At 41.5% G+C, this 16,453-nt stretch overlaps 3 protein-coding genes across 10 annotated transcripts in view; 1 reads left to right on the forward strand and 2 right to left on the reverse strand.

Annotated features, from left to right (window-relative positions):
• aadat (aminoadipate aminotransferase) lies at positions 1–10,585 on the reverse strand. Of its 5 annotated transcripts, none has more exons than XM_026313136.2 (16): positions 10,432–10,585; positions 10,203–10,304; positions 8,675–8,808; positions 8,188–8,259; positions 7,905–8,073; positions 7,638–7,770; positions 7,399–7,473; positions 7,118–7,327; positions 6,917–6,982; positions 6,723–6,805; positions 6,272–6,368; positions 5,469–5,530; positions 5,282–5,346; positions 2,724–2,830; positions 1,647–1,748; positions 1–1,556 (listed from the first exon to the last, which is right to left on the reverse strand). In XM_026313136.2, the coding sequence occupies exons 4-16, from the start codon at positions 8,252–8,254 to the stop codon at positions 1,515–1,517; spliced, it is 1,278 nt and encodes a 425-aa protein (XP_026168921.1). In that variant the 5' UTR covers positions 8,255–8,259; positions 8,675–8,808; positions 10,203–10,304; positions 10,432–10,585; the 3' UTR covers positions 1–1,514. The 5 variants fall into 5 exon arrangements, with proteins under 5 accessions (XP_026168921.1, XP_026168906.1, XP_026168912.1 ...); XM_026313121.2 differs by having other exon boundaries at positions 8,675–8,816; XM_026313127.2 differs by having other exon boundaries at positions 8,656–8,816.
• On the forward strand, positions 10,579–13,336 carry ino80b (INO80 complex subunit B). 2 transcript variants are annotated; one of them, XM_026313183.2, is made up of 6 exons: positions 10,579–10,695; positions 11,040–11,186; positions 11,542–11,722; positions 11,816–11,976; positions 12,164–12,336; positions 12,444–13,336. In XM_026313183.2, the coding sequence occupies exons 2-6, from the start codon at positions 11,147–11,149 to the stop codon at positions 12,906–12,908; spliced, it is 1,020 nt and encodes a 339-aa protein (XP_026168968.1). In that variant the 5' UTR covers positions 10,579–10,695; positions 11,040–11,146; the 3' UTR covers positions 12,909–13,336. The 2 variants fall into 2 exon arrangements, with proteins under 2 accessions (XP_026168968.1, XP_026168958.1); XM_026313173.2 differs by having other exon boundaries at positions 10,640–10,816.
• The window catches only part of intu (inturned planar cell polarity protein), a 16,269-nt gene continuing 13,128 nt past the window's right edge, over positions 13,313–16,453 (reverse strand). For all 3 annotated transcript variants that reach the window (XM_026313096.1, XM_026313080.1, XM_026313087.1), the window contains exons 12-17: positions 16,223–16,315; positions 15,610–16,032; positions 15,248–15,342; positions 14,972–15,161; positions 14,407–14,549; positions 13,313–14,048 (exon numbers count right to left, since the gene is read on the reverse strand). In XM_026313096.1, the coding sequence (XP_026168881.1) occupies positions 13,937–14,048; positions 14,407–14,549; positions 14,972–15,161; positions 15,248–15,342; positions 15,610–16,032; positions 16,223–16,315 (1,056 nt within the window). In that variant the 3' untranslated portion in view covers positions 13,313–13,936. The remainder of the gene's footprint in view (positions 14,049–14,406; positions 14,550–14,971; positions 15,162–15,247; positions 15,343–15,609; positions 16,033–16,222; positions 16,316–16,453) is intronic.

A 16,453-nucleotide genomic window follows, 5' to 3' on the forward strand; every position in this document is an offset into this window, starting at 1 on the left:
TTTAAGTTTGACCAAAAACTGGCCTTTATTTACATAAAAAACAATACAAATGATCATTATCTCATAACTGGGCCCTAAAATAGGTCAACAAAACATAAGGAAATTAAATACACCAAACTAATTGTGACAGAACTTCAAAACAGACACACTCTTAAATTTTAAAGAAAGTTTAACCTTAAATGCCTAGTAGTATTAAGTGAACATTTGACTTGATGCGAAAAAAAAGTATAACAGAATTTTACTTTCCACCACCAGACATATAAAGCCAATACTCTGACTTAAGCAAAGTATGAAAAATAAACTAACTTCAACTTAAAGGAGTTTCTAAAAGGAAATTAATTTCATTTGATTTCTAACCAGTGAATACATTAGCTAGTGTTATTTCCAAAGTATTTCAAGAAAATGTCAGAGCACCAACATATTACTGAAGTTGGTTTGTTCTTTGCCAACCACTTACATGGGCTTGAAATCTTTACTCACAAATGCAAAAATCAACAGGCTTTCCTTTTGAAATAGTCAAAATTTGATAAAACAAGATTACTGGAGGGAAAACAAGTCTAGCTGACCTTTAAAGTCATGGTTATCCAAGCTCTACAGGGCTTTTGTGTTTGCATTTCATGTTAAAACTTTGTTGACCTTGAAGCCACACTAAGTCTGCTGGACACCCTGCTCCAAAACAATCACATCAAGTTTCACTCTCATTACTTTTACTTAGTGGTACTATAGACTTTACTCTGTAATTCTAATAACGACTGCATTAAGAGGCATGTAAAAAGGTGTTGCAAAACTCTTACCTCTAAAACCTCCGTGTTAGTGTCTGTTAACCTTTACAGATGAATGTTTCAGCTGCACACACTTCTGAGAACTCGGACAAACTGTTACATATAAACACAGCAGGGAGAAAGCCTGTAGAAAGGACAAGAAAACATTTTCCACCACCACACAGGCTTTACTGTGTGTCCAAGTACTGTTATGTGATCACTAACCACAAATGTTTACAAAAGATGGGGACAAGCTGTTCACCTTTTGTAAAGGTCATCTGGAAACTGAGAGGAGGAAAGTCCAGGGCCCTGTTGGACCAGCTGAACATTGACTTCAGTGGTAAACAATGTTTAAAGTGTTGAGCTGTAATATGTCACTTTGACACTACTGTATATTTAACTTTTGAAGTTAATATTTTTTAAGTCTTTTAGAGTTTCGCAACCAGATTTAGATTTGAAAAATCTCCAAATGACTTGAGAGGATTTCAGCCACATTCAGGAGATTAAATCTATGTCCAGTGATGGTAATGCAGCATGTTGATTTTTAAAATCCACACCTCCATTAAATGAAAGCATCTCTTCACAAGCAGGACCCCTTTTCCTTCTCTCAGATTAAATTTGATCAGGTATAACTATAAAGTCTTGAGCTTTTAGTGGAGCAGCAGTCATTTGTGATATTTTGTATCTTCAAGTAATTTCTTCAAATAATTAGTTCAAATAAAGCAGCATCCAGAGGGAAAAATGTTTCTTTCATCACAAAGCTTCTTTGATGAGTGAAGCGAGTCTTCTGAAAGCCTGTTGAATGAATCAAGAGATTACAGTGAGTAATGGAGCCTGTGTGTGTGTGTGTGTGTGTGTATCTCGTGTGTGTATTCATGTGTGTACCTCATCAATCTGTTCCGGTGTGGAGAGAGAAAAGGCAGCTCTGACACAGGGACAGGGGTCACTGCTGTTGATCATGAAGACTCCTCCGGGAACCAACAGCACCTTTACCACACACACACAAACCTTTTGTATAGCACCTTTCATTCAAGTTAATGCATTTACAGTGAAAGATGAAAACAAGGAGAAAGTAATAACAGTTTTTTTTTAAATTTTATCCCACCCTTTTGGAGAACTACAACCAATGTAATCATCCATCAACCATCATTCTTTTCCTCTCTGCAGAGGAGCTGATCTTTTTTATGCATCACACAGAGAATGAAATGGATTAATCCTTTGTGGGAACGGAACAGGTTTTTGTGTGTGTGTGTGTTTTTCCCCCAGGGGTTTGTGGTACAAGAGCACCAACAACAGCTGGAGTGCATGTTAAACTAACAACTTCTTAAGTGGCCAAAAATAGTTTTTCATGTTTCATGTCCTTATGCTAAGCTAAATGACAGCATTTCCAAAATGGCATTTGTAGCAGCTTCCTAAAATCAGCCCTAAAGGCATTTTATGACAGCTATAAGGTGACAAATATAAAACATCAGGATGCAATATGGGAATTCTTTGCCAATACAAAGTGCTCCTATTTATCCTCTTTTAGCACAGGCTACACTACGGTAAGTCTCCACTATGGGCTATCTGCACATTTGAAACATTCAGTATTCAGAGGACAGAAGCCTACTGTGCACTTTGGAAATGCCTGCTTATACCCACTCGTTCCTACAGGGTTGATCAGGGATTTACAGACATGCTTTGTGTGTGTGTGTAGGAGGGAAAACCCGCTCACAGTGTGCACAATGACTGCCTTGCACTCACCATCCTACACCCTATTCACACACACAAACTGCCTCACCCCTGGTGCAAAACACCTAACAGACAGAAAGAGGAAAAAAAAACACTGTATCCTGGGAACCTGTTTAACAAACTAAAGCGCAGCTGGTTTAAATGAACCTGAGATGAATAGAATTAAATCACAAACAGATTAATATGTGTAGGTTTAACTGAAAGACAAGACAGCTGCGTGAGAGCTCTAACCTCTTTCTCCAACGCCTTCTCCATAATGAGCTGTTGAGTATCAGCAACGCCTTTAATTTTGATCCACAGGAACATGCCGGCTGATGGGGTGTGCCACTCTGCTACATCTACACACATTCACAGACAGACACATGCAAGTTAGGGTGTCTGCTTTTTAACTCAGAAGAGCATTTATTCTTCTTTTAGTGAAAACAGGTAAAACAAATATTTAAAAAAAAAAAAAATATATATATATATATATATATATATACACACACACACACACACACAGTGGGTACGGAAAGTATTCAGACCCCTTTAAATTTTTCACTCTTTGCGTCATTGCAGCCATTTGCCAAAATCAAAAAAGTTCATTTTATTTCTCATTAATGTACACTCAGCACCCCATCTTGACAGAAAAAAAACAGGAATGTAGAAATTTTTGCAAATTTATTAAAAAAGAAAAACTGAAATATCACATGGTCATAAGTATTCAGACCCTTTGCAGTGACACTCATATTTAACTCACATGCTGTCCATTTCTTCTGATCCTCCTTGAGATGGTTCTGCTCCTTCATTGGAGTCCAGCTGTGTTTAATTAAACTGATTGGACTTGATTAGGAAAGGCACACACCTGTCTATATAAGACCTTACAGCTCACAGTGCATGTCAGAGCAAATGAGAATCATGAGGTCGAAGGAACTGCCCAAGGAGCTCAGAGACAGAATTGTGGCAAGGCACAGATCTGGCCAAGGTTACAAAAGAATTTCTGCAGCACTCCAGGTTCTTAAGAGCACAGTGGCCTCCATAATCCTCAAATGGAAAAAGTTTGGGACGACCAGAACTCTTCCTAGACCTGGCCGTCCAGCCAAACTGAGCAATCGTGGGAGAAGAGCCTTGGTGAGAGAGGTAAAGAAGAACCCAAAGATCACTGTGGCTGAGCTCCAGAGATGCAATAGGGAGATGGGAGAAAGTTCCACAAAGTCAACTATCACTGCAGCCCTCCACCAGTCAGGGCTTTATGGTAGAGGGGCCCGACGGAAGCCTCTCCTCAGTGCAAGACATATGAAAGCCTGCATAGAGTTTGCCAAAAACCACATGAAGGACTCCCAGACCATGAGAAATAAGATTCTCTGGTCTGATGAGACCAAGATTGAACTTTTTGGCGTTAATTCTAAGCAGTATGTGTGGAGAAAACCAGGCACTGCTCATCACCTGCCCAATACAATCCCTACAGTGAAACATGGTGGTGGGAGCATCATGTTGTGGGGGTGTTTTTCAGCTGCAGGGACAGGACGACTGGTTGCAAGTGAAGGAAAGATGAATGTGGCCAAGTACAGAGATATCCTGGAAGAAAACCTCTTCCAGAGTGCTCAGGACCTCAAGCTGGGCCAAAGGTTCACCTTTCAACAGGACAATGACCCTAAGCACACAGCTAAAATAACAAAGGAGTGGCTTCGGAACAACTCTGTGACCGTTCTTGACTGGCCCAGCCAGAGCCCTGACCTAAACCCAATTGAGCATCTCTGGAGAGACCTGAAAATGGCTGTCCACCAACGTTCACCATCCAACCTGACAGAACTGGAGAGGATCTGCAAGGAAAAATGGCAGAGGATCCCCAAATCCAGGTGTGAAAAACTTGTTGCATCATTCCCAAGAAGACTCATGGCTGTACTAGCTCAAAAGGGTGCTTCTACTCAATACTGAGCACAGGGTCTGAATACTTATGACCATGTGATATTTCAGTTTTTCTTTTTTAATAAATTTGCAAAAATTTCTACATTCCTGTTTTTTTCTGTCAAGATGGGGTGCTGAGTGTACATTAATGAGAAATAAAATGAACTTTTTGATTTTGGCAAATGGCTGCAATGACACAAAGAGTGAAAAATTTAAAGGGGTCTGAATACTTTCCGTACCCACTGTATATCTGAGATACAATAAAGAAAACAATACACACTGTGCCTTTTCCCCCTCAGCCTTCAAGGCACAGAAAGGTCAGACTATATACAGTGTTTCCATGTAATAATCTGCTTCTAGCAACAGGCAAAGGCTATGATGCTGATTAAACATCCCAAACAAGCCTCCATCATGCTTTATGTTTATATATGTACATAGAGGACAGACCTTTTGTAAACTGTAACTTTTCTATCTAACAAACACACACTGCATTTTCTTTCTCTTTAAAACTTTTGCAGAGCAAATATTTGGAATATTTAAAGCCTGTATCTAGCTGCCAGCTGCCTGTCTTTCCTATTGCCTTGCTGTATTTCTTGGCACATGACCGCTACCATCTGTCAACAAGTGGAACAACATGAAACTGCAGACTGGTCACGAGAAGCAAAACAGAAATGCACTCAGAAAAAAATTTGCAATTTACTGATACAAGAGGTCAAAACTCTGCATGGCACCTTTCTCTGAACTAACAAATGAATATGTGGGCCTACATTTATCTGCTTAGAACCTACATATTTGATACTGATAATCTACAGTAAATACACTGTAAAAAGATAGAGTGACCAATCAAAGGTTAATAGGCAAACACACACGTACTACTTTTACTCATTGATCAGTTCACAAACCTTTGAGCCACTTGTTGGCAGATCTGATCATAGCATCACGTTGTTGTCTGTAAAACTCGACCACCCTGAAACAACCGAAAACTTTAATGAACAGCAGCAAAGGTCACAGTCTAATTTATTTTGTTAGTAACCAGTAAACCTGACATATAGAGGTAGCTTTACAGCGGCAGAGCTGGTAGTGCTGTACCTGTCAGTGTGCTGGAGGAAACCATCTTGACCCCAGCTGTGCAGCAAGTGGGACACCATAAGCTTAAAAAAAAAAAAAAAAAAAAAAAAACCAAAACACAGATTTTTTGTTATGAAATTAGTCTACAAACGTCAAACCACCAGGTTTACATTTTTGGTGCAAATGGACTGTGACACATCTTTCTTTCTCCACAGAGATGTTACATGTTTGCTTTGGCCTGTTCATATTTCCAATTTGTCATCACATAAAAGACATTTTGCCAACATTTCTGAGTAACTATCAACATCTGAGTCCAGATTAGATGAAAAAGATGTAGGAACTGAACCAAAAGATAGCAGCAGATCCAAATTAACCAGCTCCCATCTCCCTTATTAAAACCTCCTCTGCACTTGCTGCTAATCCAGACACACAGCTGTTTCTGGGCTTCTGCTGTAGCAGGACACACACCCCTTTTTGCTTGTGTTGGTGTAGATCTAACATGACTCAGGGGTGGAAACAAGCTGGCAGACTGTAGAAATCTGTGATGACTCTGCTCCAAAATATGCTTGACTGTTGGGGTGCTGCGTGTGGAGAGAGCATAAGTTCACCGCCCTGCTGTGTGCGTACTGCTGCATGGTGCAGGCACTTTCAACAGCATTTAAATCAGTTTCTTTTACCCAATTTAGACGCAACCAGTAAGAAGTTCTCTCTCACGTGTCAAAGCCCAACAGGAAGGGGTTTTGCAAAGAAACCAAAATCAAAAACCAAAATCCTGACTTAGTGAAAAATGCAGGAGAGTGGTGGAAAATGAAGGTTTTATTCACCTGTGTGAAGGTACTAGCATGCATTGTCGAGACCTGGATGTGCAGCACAATTTGGTCCACCAGGGGCTTGGGACCAGTCACAAATCCTATTCTCAGCCTGAAACACAAACAACCCACAGAGAAGGAAATCAAAGACATGAGGTGGTGCAGTTGTACATCAAACCTGCTTCACAACATCAAACTCAATCTCAGTTGAAATATTAATCCTATAACCTAGAAAGTGAACCTTGTAGCCTGAAACACATTTAACAAGAAAAAACAAAAAAAACTGAACTTTGATCAAACATTTATGGAACATTTGATTTCTTTTTGTATCTTTTCCCTGCAGCGACACACATATGTAATTAGAGTTTAACAAAGCTACCAGATTCTCTTCAACAAAAACCCATTGAAATAGATCATGATAGTTTAAAAAAAAATATATCTTTTTTTTTTTTTTTAAATTGCTAACCCTGAAGACAAGATCTTAGAGAACGAGTCCATCCTGATGACCCTCCCGTCAACGTCTATGGAGAGAAACGTGGGAGCCCACGGCTGCAAACAATGAAACGTAACAAATCACACCACACTGTGGTTTCAATCGATAATTATCTTGTCAAAGCATATTTCCTTGAGAAACAAGAGGTGGTGAGATTCTTCTGGTACCTTGTCAAACTGGAGGAAATAGTACGGGTCGTCCTCGATGATGAGCATGTCGTACTGCCTGGCAAGCTGTTGAAAAGAACAATCAATTAATACAGAACAATCTGTAGGGAAATCAGCTACACTGGCTCAGAAGTGCTTCACTGACTGTTCTGCATAAATATCACAGATGTGATTTGTAAAATTCATGGTTGCAAAACAAACCTCATACACTTCTTTCTTCCTCTGAGCCGTCATGGAGGCGCCAGTGGGGTTTCCTCCATTAGGGACGGTGTAGAGGATCTTGGGAGCGGTGCTGCCGGGCTTGTGGACTTCTAATGGATCCCACCTCGACAAAACCTCCTTCAGAGCTGCGGGTATTATGCCGTGCTGATCGCTGCGAACGCTGATTAAATTGCAACCAAGAGGCTGGAGCTACAGAATGAAAGGATTTAATCTTACTGCAGCCTCAGTAACCATGTGTTTGGATTGAAAAGTCCACTTACTGCTGCCAGTGTGCCTGAATATGTGGGTGTATGCAGAATAACATTGTCTCCATGGCTGACCAGCATCTGGATGACCTAACAGAAACAAAAACATTAAATAGAAGAACATTAAAAAAATGCTGGAAATCAGAACAAGTGTAATGGTTACTTTATATTTATTTCACTGACAACTGACAGGGTCAAACAGTGATAACAGAAATTACACTACAGACAAACAGCATGAGTGGCAGCGTCAGTACCATACAAAGCCCCTCCTGACTCCCCGTCGTCACACACATGTCCATCTGGCCGTTCTCGGGGCTGTAGCTGGCGGTCGGTGGGTTATGGAGGTTTTTCTGCAGGTTTTTCATCCATGTCAGCAGTTCTGGGATTCTAAACAAGGATGGAGAAAACACTTTCAAATCAAAGTGTCAGTGTGTGATACACAACTGACATCATCTCAACTGAGAAGATCTCAAAGATGAGAGCGGTTCTACAAAATGCTGACTTCTGTCTCGATCGCTCACCCCCTAGAGGCGGAGTACTGCAAAGCCCTCTTCATCACAGTTTCATCGAAGGTGAGCATGTCCCCGTTCTTCAGCTTAATGGACGCTGACTGGAAGGGGAAAGTGTCAGGGTTGGGCATTCCCCCAGCCAAAGAGATCAGGGACGGAGGTGACCGCTGCTGCAGCTCAGCTTCACACAGAGGGAGATGGGGGGGGGGGGACAAAAAAAAAAAAAAAAAAAAAACAACGTTAGGATCTGGTTTTCATTGACGCTTCATTTCAGCAAAGTAGCAGAAATACTCACACAGCGTCCTGATGACAGAGGGCTTTCTGGCTGCACTGACAGCTGTGAGAAACCGAGCATAATTCATGATTCCTGCAAAAATAACAGAAATATTAGTTTCCTCTCACAATAAACACAGCAGTCTAATCCAGTCATTTATTTCTCACAATTCACCTCTAGTCTTTCTCACCTCCGAATATAAAACACGAGTGGATTATATGTAGCCAAACCCACCAGGACAGACGATTAAGGATTCGTTAACAGGTTAAGGTTTAACCATCAAATTAAGAATTAGTAACAAACATTAAGGCTTCACTTCAGCAGGTGGAGCTGAGGAGCCGTCCAACACGTAAACACAGCGCCGGTAACGTTACAATAAGGTCACGGTAATGTCACTCAACGCTAAACACTATAATAAAACAAAAGGACAACGATTTTAACAGCTCAACATAAATTACGTCGAATAAAAATCCATGCAACAGGACTCACGTCTTAGCTAAGGACTCACGTCTTAGCTAACTCCTCCACGGTAACTTTCTTCTTCCGCGTCTTCATCGTTTTCTTCGGTGACTTAAACGCTACAGCGGCTTCTTGCCGCCACCTGCTGGAGGTGTGGAGCCAGAGCTTTGTTCATTTGGGATCCTAATGAACTTGGGAAAACAAGTTTAAAAAAAATAAAAAGTAAAATATTTTTTGGAAAAAACATGAATAAAATATAAAAAGTGATTTGATTTTTAAACTACCCGTTTTCAGATTCAGATGTTTTCCTCAGACCAATGCATTTTGCCTTCAGGACATATTGGAAGCAGGACTTTTCTAACACTATATTTATTATGGTCATTCTTTCTCTTAAATCAAAACCCATGATTGTCATATTAGTCTGTCATGGCCGTCCAAATAGATAATTGATACAACTCCAAAAATGAATTTAACGTGTTAAATTAGAACAAATGGGGGAAAAAAAGCCTATTTTACAGCCTGTGAGTTTTACGACTGGCTTCTTGCAGAATATTTACCACATGACATAGGCTTACTTTGCATATTAATATTACAAAGACAAGGTTTATACATACAATGGACTGACTAACCATGTTCAAAGAGCTCCTTGTGGCCAAAGAGTTCAACCACAAATTCTTTTGTGGAGAATCAACTGTAAATAAGACTTAGGGAACCAAAGAAATTCTGAATTTAAGTTACATTTATTCCCATGAATGAACTACACAATTACACAGCAACATCAACTCTTGAATGAATGAATGCAATGAAAGGCTAATAAGAAAAGGAGTAAACTGAACAAACTACAAAGCTTTACCAGAAGAATCACCACAAGAACGAGAACAGAAAAAACACATTATCTTTCACTTTTGTTTGAACAGGTTTTCCAAGAAAAACAAAACAAAAAAAAAAAAACAGCAACTTTGGGGGAAAGTTAAATATTTTACAGCTGTTGACCTCTGGTTAAATACAGTCACCTCTGTTGAAGCAAATTTAAGAATCTAAAGCTACAGTACTGGATTTAGCTGAATACAAAGGTAAATATTTCTACATGCATGATGGTACAAAGCAAAGGGCTCAATGACGACATAGAAGGACAATGTTCTTCACTTATTAATAGAAATATTTCATCTAACAGTCACTGCCTGGAGCTTCTGACTCTAAAAGGTTCAGCAGCTCTAATTCTGTCCGCAGTTACTTCTACACAGCATCTGTTTTCCTTAAAAAACCTCAAGTTCAGCCCAAATATCTAACACTAATACTTCAACCTGTATATTGGACACTAATCAGTTCTTAGACCCTATAGGGGTCTAAAAATATAGCTCAGGCCTCTGGGCACCATCTCCCAACACACAACCACCAACAGGCCTAAGGGGTCTAAAAATACACCACAGACCTTTGGGCACCAGCAGCCCAGCCACCTCCAATGCACCAGTGAACAGGTTGATTAGATATTAACGAAAAGAAAGAATCATTCATTCTTAAAACTGCGTGTTAAACCAACAGGTGATTAAGTTTTTAAATTACAAACCATAGCTTACCTTTCTGGATCAGTTTTAAGGCCCTTTGAATCCAAATGCGGCCAAACGCAGCGCCTTGGTGCTTATTTTGAAACTACTTGTTCGTGTTGGGGCGTCACGCACCTGTAAGAAGCCCAGGAATAAACGGGCAGGTTAAAAAAACACGACGGGAGCGGGGTCATATCAAACAAATGACCGGTTCTTATACAAATGCTCGATATCTTATAACATTGTTTGAGAAAGTCTTTACCTTCAGGTCAATAATGTCAGTTTGTTCGGTTATTTCATGGCATCAAACCAACGTGTTTGTGCTGACGAGGGAAGAAAAGCAGCGTCTCGTGCTACGACAGGAACAGGAAACACCTGCACAGGTGCCGCTCAGGATTTAAATAGCCCTGCTCTACGGCCACGCCGTGTGTTCCGGTGTGTTCCTCTTCTACCCCGGTAGGGGGCAGTAAACTCCGGCTGCAAAACCGAAGACTCACCGGAAAACAGCGAAGTGGGGGAAGTTCCGGTAGTTAGCTTCGTTTACTGAGCCATGCTAACTCTAAAGTACTCTATAGCTTAGCGTAAATTTCCTTTAGTGTCTAAATATGTTTTAATTTTTAAAGTCGGTCGCCTTTTCTCGCAAACCGGTAACTCAAGTCTTTTTTAATAGGCTGTTTAACTTAAACAGACGATGAATGGAGTTATAGTGTGGATTAGCTAACTAAGCTAACAGCAGATTAATCTCCTGTAATTTACTTAAAGAAGTAAAGTGACCAGATAAAACAAATGGGAATTAAAAGCAGTTGTCTTCTTTGTTGACGGTGCAGTAAATTCAGCTTTAATTATAAAGCGACTTTCTGTATTTGGCAGGATCAGATGTGTCGGGATCTTTTTCTGGATAACTGAGGTTTGTGCTGCCATGTAGAGCTGCAGACTGGCTGTCCCGTCCTCATTGTTTACACTCCTGCTTCGTTTCAATGGGGAAAAGGAAGGACATGATTCACCCCAGGTTTCTTGGTGCGTAAACAAAAGTTATTTACCACACACAGCCTGAATCAACATCACTGCTGCACTTTAAACATACAATGAGCTTCATAACTGCATTTATTTCAGCCATGTATATATCATATACATAGTTTATCATAGACCTGCATTACAGTAGGGATGTGGCTGGTAATATTAAATATATCTGAGGTGTTACATTTAGCATGTAAATGTTAGATCTGCAGTCTTATTTCATATCAATCCTGTTGATGTATATAGGTGCGTTTGTAAGAAACAGCAACATGTAACATGTTCAGCAAACAGTCCAGTGTATTTGACTTAACTGTTCATTTGTATGTGTTCCCCTCTTACATCGTGTCCTCTGCAGGTGAAGGCAGCTCCGGCCTGCACAGCGTTCACAAGCGGAAACATAAAAAGCACAAGAAGCACAAGAGGAAGCATCACAGCTTCACCGAGGCCCCGGAGCCCGAGCCTGTTGTGGTTCCTCGGCCTCCTCCGCAGCTCAGACTCAAGATCAAACTGGGAGGACAAACGCTTGGGACCAAGAGGTTTGTTAGGGAGGCTTTCTTTGGTGGTGGTGGTTCGTCAGTTTTATCAGTGCACAGTCACCTGATGGTCTGTTTAACCGTTATCTGTACCAGTGTTCCCACATTCACCGTACACCCCGGTGTGGCCCGTCCTCCCTCACCACTGATGATTATTGATAATGACGTTGGGGACGAGGATGATGACGATGATGATGATGAGGACGAGGATGATGATGAACCCTCTGTGCCTCTGGAGCAGTATCGGGCATGGCTAGGTAAGATATAAGTGGAGCCTGAAAACATTTACTAGCTCTGGATGTAATATTTATATCCTGTGGCAGTATCATTTTTAATTCTTTTTTTTTTTAATCTGGTCATCACACCGGTTAAATGTGATTTGTTTTTTTGTATCTTAGTCCAGAAAAAAAACACTACTTTTTGCCCTTGTTTCCTCTGTGTCAGATGAAGACAGCAACCTAGCCACATCCCCTCTGCCAGACATGGACTCAGACTCCATGCTGGGTGGGCCTGTGGATGAGGAGGAGAGGTGGCTCGATGCTCTGGAAAAGGGAGAGCTTGACGACAACGGAGAGCTGAAGAAGGAGTTTGATGAGTCTCTGCTCACAGCCAGACAGGTGAGTAGGAGAGAGGCAAAGAAAAGGAGAGCTGTATACTTCAATCCTTGATTTAAGAGCAATAAACATTTATCTATGAGTGCTTTCTTGTTGTTTGTGCTCTTCAGAAAGCTCTGCTACACAAGCAGCAGAGCCAGCCTCTCCTGGAGCTGCCAATGGGCTACAAAGAGAAGGAGATGACTCCAGAGATGATGCAGAAAAGGGAAGAACGAGCTCGAAAGAGACGCCTGCAGGCCGCCAAGAAGGCCGAAGAGAATAAGAACCAGACAATAGAGAGACTGACGAAAACCAGCAAGGCCAAGATCAAAAGCATGAAGGAGAAGAAGTCTAAGCAGAGCCAGTGTCTCATGGTTCGGTACAGTGACTCCGTCCAGGGTATGGCCATCTCCTTCCCCACAGGGGTCCCAGCACCAGCACCATCGTTTCCCTATTCTCCACCTCCTGCTCCAGTCAGCTGTGGTGTCAGTGGCTGCTCCAACCTCAAGAAGTACTCCTGCTCAAAGACCGGCATTCCTCTGTGCAGCCTCGAATGTTACAAGAGGAACCTGCTGCTTGTTCAAAGCACAGGCTGAAATTCAAAGGGACAGACCTTTCAAAATATCTACACAGATGCAGAAAGTGTAATTTCAACATCACACTTCAAACATGGATCTTTCAGGACTCAGAAATGTGTGGATTTACTTTTTACTTTTTTTTTAATGTAATAATAATATTACTAATGGCATCATAATTATGGTTTCCTGGTGATGGTGGCTACAATCTTTAATTATGCACACTGAGTCTGTACAAGTGAACATTAATCAATAGTCATGTTTTCCATCTGAAGTAACCATTTGTTGAGGACTACATAAAGACCATATTTTGTACAGGTTTTGAGACAGAGCTTTGTTTCCACTGTTTTGGACATTTCATTTTGTCAATAATGTAAAATTATGTGTAGAGACTCGCAAAGTGAATTAACAAGCAAACAAATGAATAAAAGAAACTGTTGCTTTTTTAATCTCAGTGTTCATTTCTCTGACAAATGGACCTGTTTCCATACAAAACTATACAAATGTGCTTAAATTAACAAATGAAATTTCTTTCCAACACTGCATACAAATTGTGGAAATATTAATACAACCTTATTTGTGTGGTCTACACGGAGATGGGTGCAGCAGCATCATTTTTATTGGTCCATCTTAGTGAACGTCGTAGCAGCAAATTGACGGGGGCGATCGCTCTCAGTGAAAGGTCTCGTCTGCCCTATGAGGTTTAGACAAAGGTGCCTGAGGTGTTCACTGTGTGGCTTTTCATATCCACTCACATCTCTGTTCTGCCCTGCACTGCTCTTGGGGAAATAAGAATAAGGCACAAAAATACTGACTTCAACTGCTGTAAGGCCGCAGTCACACTGAACTGTTGAGTACAGAGGCAAGTTGTACAGTAAACATCATGGAGACCCCTTCGAGATTAACCCACAGGAACTAGGACTGCAGAACACCCCTACATTTGCTCTCAGGCACCTCCCACAGTGAGCACCACAGTCTGAATTATTTTCCTGAGAATGTAACTGATGCCAATGCCCATCACCGTCACTAATCTGAGGAGAGCCGATGCTTCACAAGGCCAGACCGAAGGAGAGTCTGAAGGCCATCTCTACAGGAACCTCGGCCACAGAGTCGTGGAAACATACGTAGAATTCCTGAGGGACTGGCTCAAGCAACATCCGCCTGCAAGTCAGAGACAAATATCTTGGCAATTCATGTTCAGACACATCAATTCAGATGGAGATAAATGACCAAATACATGCACAGTTCCATCTCAGACTGGACTAACTCTGACCAATCTTCATATATGTTATTTTATAAATACAACAAGTCCTCATAATTAGCACCATACTGAGAATGTGCTTTTCCCACACATTTCTCTGGTGATCAGTTACAACCTCTGAATACTGCTACTAATGATCAGCCTTTCTCTAACATCTGTCTTCTGTTTTAACCCACATCTCTCCCTCCTGCCCTCTGTCAATTCACATCATTTAAGGCTGTGGATGAAAAAATTTAATAAAAAGGGAAGCTGACATACCCTATGACCCAGTACGTCATGGTGGGAGCAGGTTTCTTCTGGTCGGTCCAGTTCTCAGGTTTACACTGGAACAGAACCCCATGTTCCTTCACAGGGCCCAGACCCCAACCACCACCCTGGGGCCTGTCAGCTGGTCGTCGAGCCTGGAATAAAGAAGAAGACACCAACAATCAATTTGAGAGAGCTTCCAGAGAGAGCGACAAGGAAGGTCAAATAAAATTCCAGTCAACCGCAGCCAAGACAAAAATGCACACATTGGCTGAGCGGTAAGAGTATTGTGTTTTGTCTTGTCTGGAAAGGTGAAATCTAAAACTCTCAGTAATCATCTGAATGTTTAGAGGCTTTGCAGAAAGCCCTTGCTGTGATGGCAACTGAGCACAGTTTAGTCATGGTACTGAAATGTTGTGGTCTTGGATTAAACCTGATCTCACTTGAAGTTTTTGTTTTGACCTGAAATTGACAGAACCTCTCAACTGGTTGTGACATTTAGTGGATTTGACTTTAACACTGTGTGTTACGGTAATATGGTCTATAGTTATTTATAACGCTGTAACACGAGACTCACCCTGGCTGGCAGGTTCTGCTGAAACGCGGCCCGTATGGAGAGGCAGCAGTGGTGGAAGTTGCGGATGAGCTGTGGGTGAATGGAGCCGCTGAGCTGAGCCACTTCTCTGTGAGTAGGAGCGATGAAGATTCCCTGAACAGTTTCCATCATGATGTAGTGGAACAGGGTGTTCTCAGCTCCTGATGTTAACCTGACACAAACACAGGTCAGATACATTTACTGAGCAGTCGTGTTATATCTCAGAATGAATGAAAACAATTATTTTACATCACTCACTTCATGGTGTTATACATCTCCTCTGTCTCCCTCTCAGTCAGGGTCTTCCTTAGGGTGCCCAGGTGAAACGGGTTTGGATGCTTCATCCTGGTAATCTGATGATAATTCATGCAACATAAGTAAAGCAGAATATTACAATCCTTTTCGTTGGAATTGGGGAAGTACAAGGTCTTCATTCTTTCATTTCATTTCAGTGATCTTTCTTCAGTCCACCCTGCTTTCAGACATCAATTAAAAGAACAAATTACAGTGATCATCTTTCTGATGACTTGTTCCTCGATCATATCATGGCTCTGTATCACATTTTATTAACCTGCTAACTAACAGGGAAACAACAGGCATAAAAAAGATCACAATTATACCTTGAAGAGGGCTCCACTGCCTCCACTCCCATCAGACCCAAACAAGTCCTGTCTCCCCCCCAGCTTTCTTGCAGAGTCTGGGGTGGAATGTGGACTGAAGCCTGCACCCACTGATAAACCAGATCCTGAACCAGCATCTACATGTCCCTCACTCCCACTGTCTGAGAGGCTCCTATGAAAACTGGATCTCCGGGACTTCTCCCCGAACCGGCTGCGGCCTCTGGGCCCTGATGAGGAGCCTTTAACTGCTCCGGCTAGCTTGCTGAAGATGGGGGAAGAAGAGGCCAGACTGTCCAGGCGGTCACGGGCTGTGGCAGCAGGGAGGAACCAGTCAGCGCAGGACAGGCAGGGAGCTGGCGGAGTATTCAGACGCTCCTCGATACCTGCTTCCAACATCTCCAACTGCAGCAGGGTGGCTTTCACCTGAAGCCGGGACAGAAGAGCTTTACCTCATATTGTACAGATCAACAGGTGTGGTTTTTGTTCTCTTGGTTTCAAAAGTAATTCAAATTGTACACAAATGAAGTAGAACATAGTTTTGGGTCATGTAGAAAAAAAAAAAAAAAAAAAAGATTATGATAGGAATTTTAAAAATAGGTTGAATAAGGTTCACCTGATCCACGTAAACACAATCAGGTCCTGGAGAACCCAGAGCTGGTGAAGCACATCCTCCTGCTTCTAACAGCACACACTGCATGAAGTGCCTCTGAAGAGAAGAGGAGCACCAATACAAAAATATAACATTTAGGAGAATAAAAGTAATTTTTCAGATGAAGTCGCAGTATCATTTTTAACATTTTGCAAGCCCTCACATGATTAACTCCACAATCAATTCTTCAGTGAC

This window comes from Mastacembelus armatus, chromosome 18, assembly GCF_900324485.2.
Source record: "Mastacembelus armatus chromosome 18, fMasArm1.2, whole genome shotgun sequence".
NCBI lineage: Eukaryota > Metazoa > Chordata > Actinopteri > Synbranchiformes > Mastacembelidae > Mastacembelus > Mastacembelus armatus.

What these genes read in the sequence shown, in the direction of transcription:
- aadat (XM_026313136.2), bottom strand. Translation starts at nt 8,254, where the DNA reads ATGAATTATGCTCGGTTTCTCACAGCTGTCAGTGCAGCCAGAAAGCCC. An exon ending in GTCAGGAGGGGCTTTGTATG is followed by an intron (nt 7,474 to 7,637) that starts GTACTGACGCTG and finishes TGTTTCTGTTAG; the next exon opens with GTCATCCAGATGCTGGTCAG. An exon ending in ATTCAGGCACACTGGCAGCA is followed by an intron (nt 7,328 to 7,398) that starts GTAAGTGGACTT and finishes TTCATTCTGTAG; the next exon opens with CTCCAGCCTCTTGGTTGCAA.
- ino80b (XM_026313183.2), top strand. Translation starts at nt 11,147, where the DNA reads ATGGGGAAAAGGAAGGACATGATTCACCCCAGGTTTCTTG. An exon ending in GCAGTATCGGGCATGGCTAG is followed by an intron (nt 11,977 to 12,163) that starts GTAAGATATAAG and finishes CCTCTGTGTCAG; the next exon opens with ATGAAGACAGCAACCTAGCC. An exon ending in CTCTGCTCACAGCCAGACAG is followed by an intron (nt 12,337 to 12,443) that starts GTGAGTAGGAGA and finishes TGTGCTCTTCAG; the next exon opens with AAAGCTCTGCTACACAAGCA.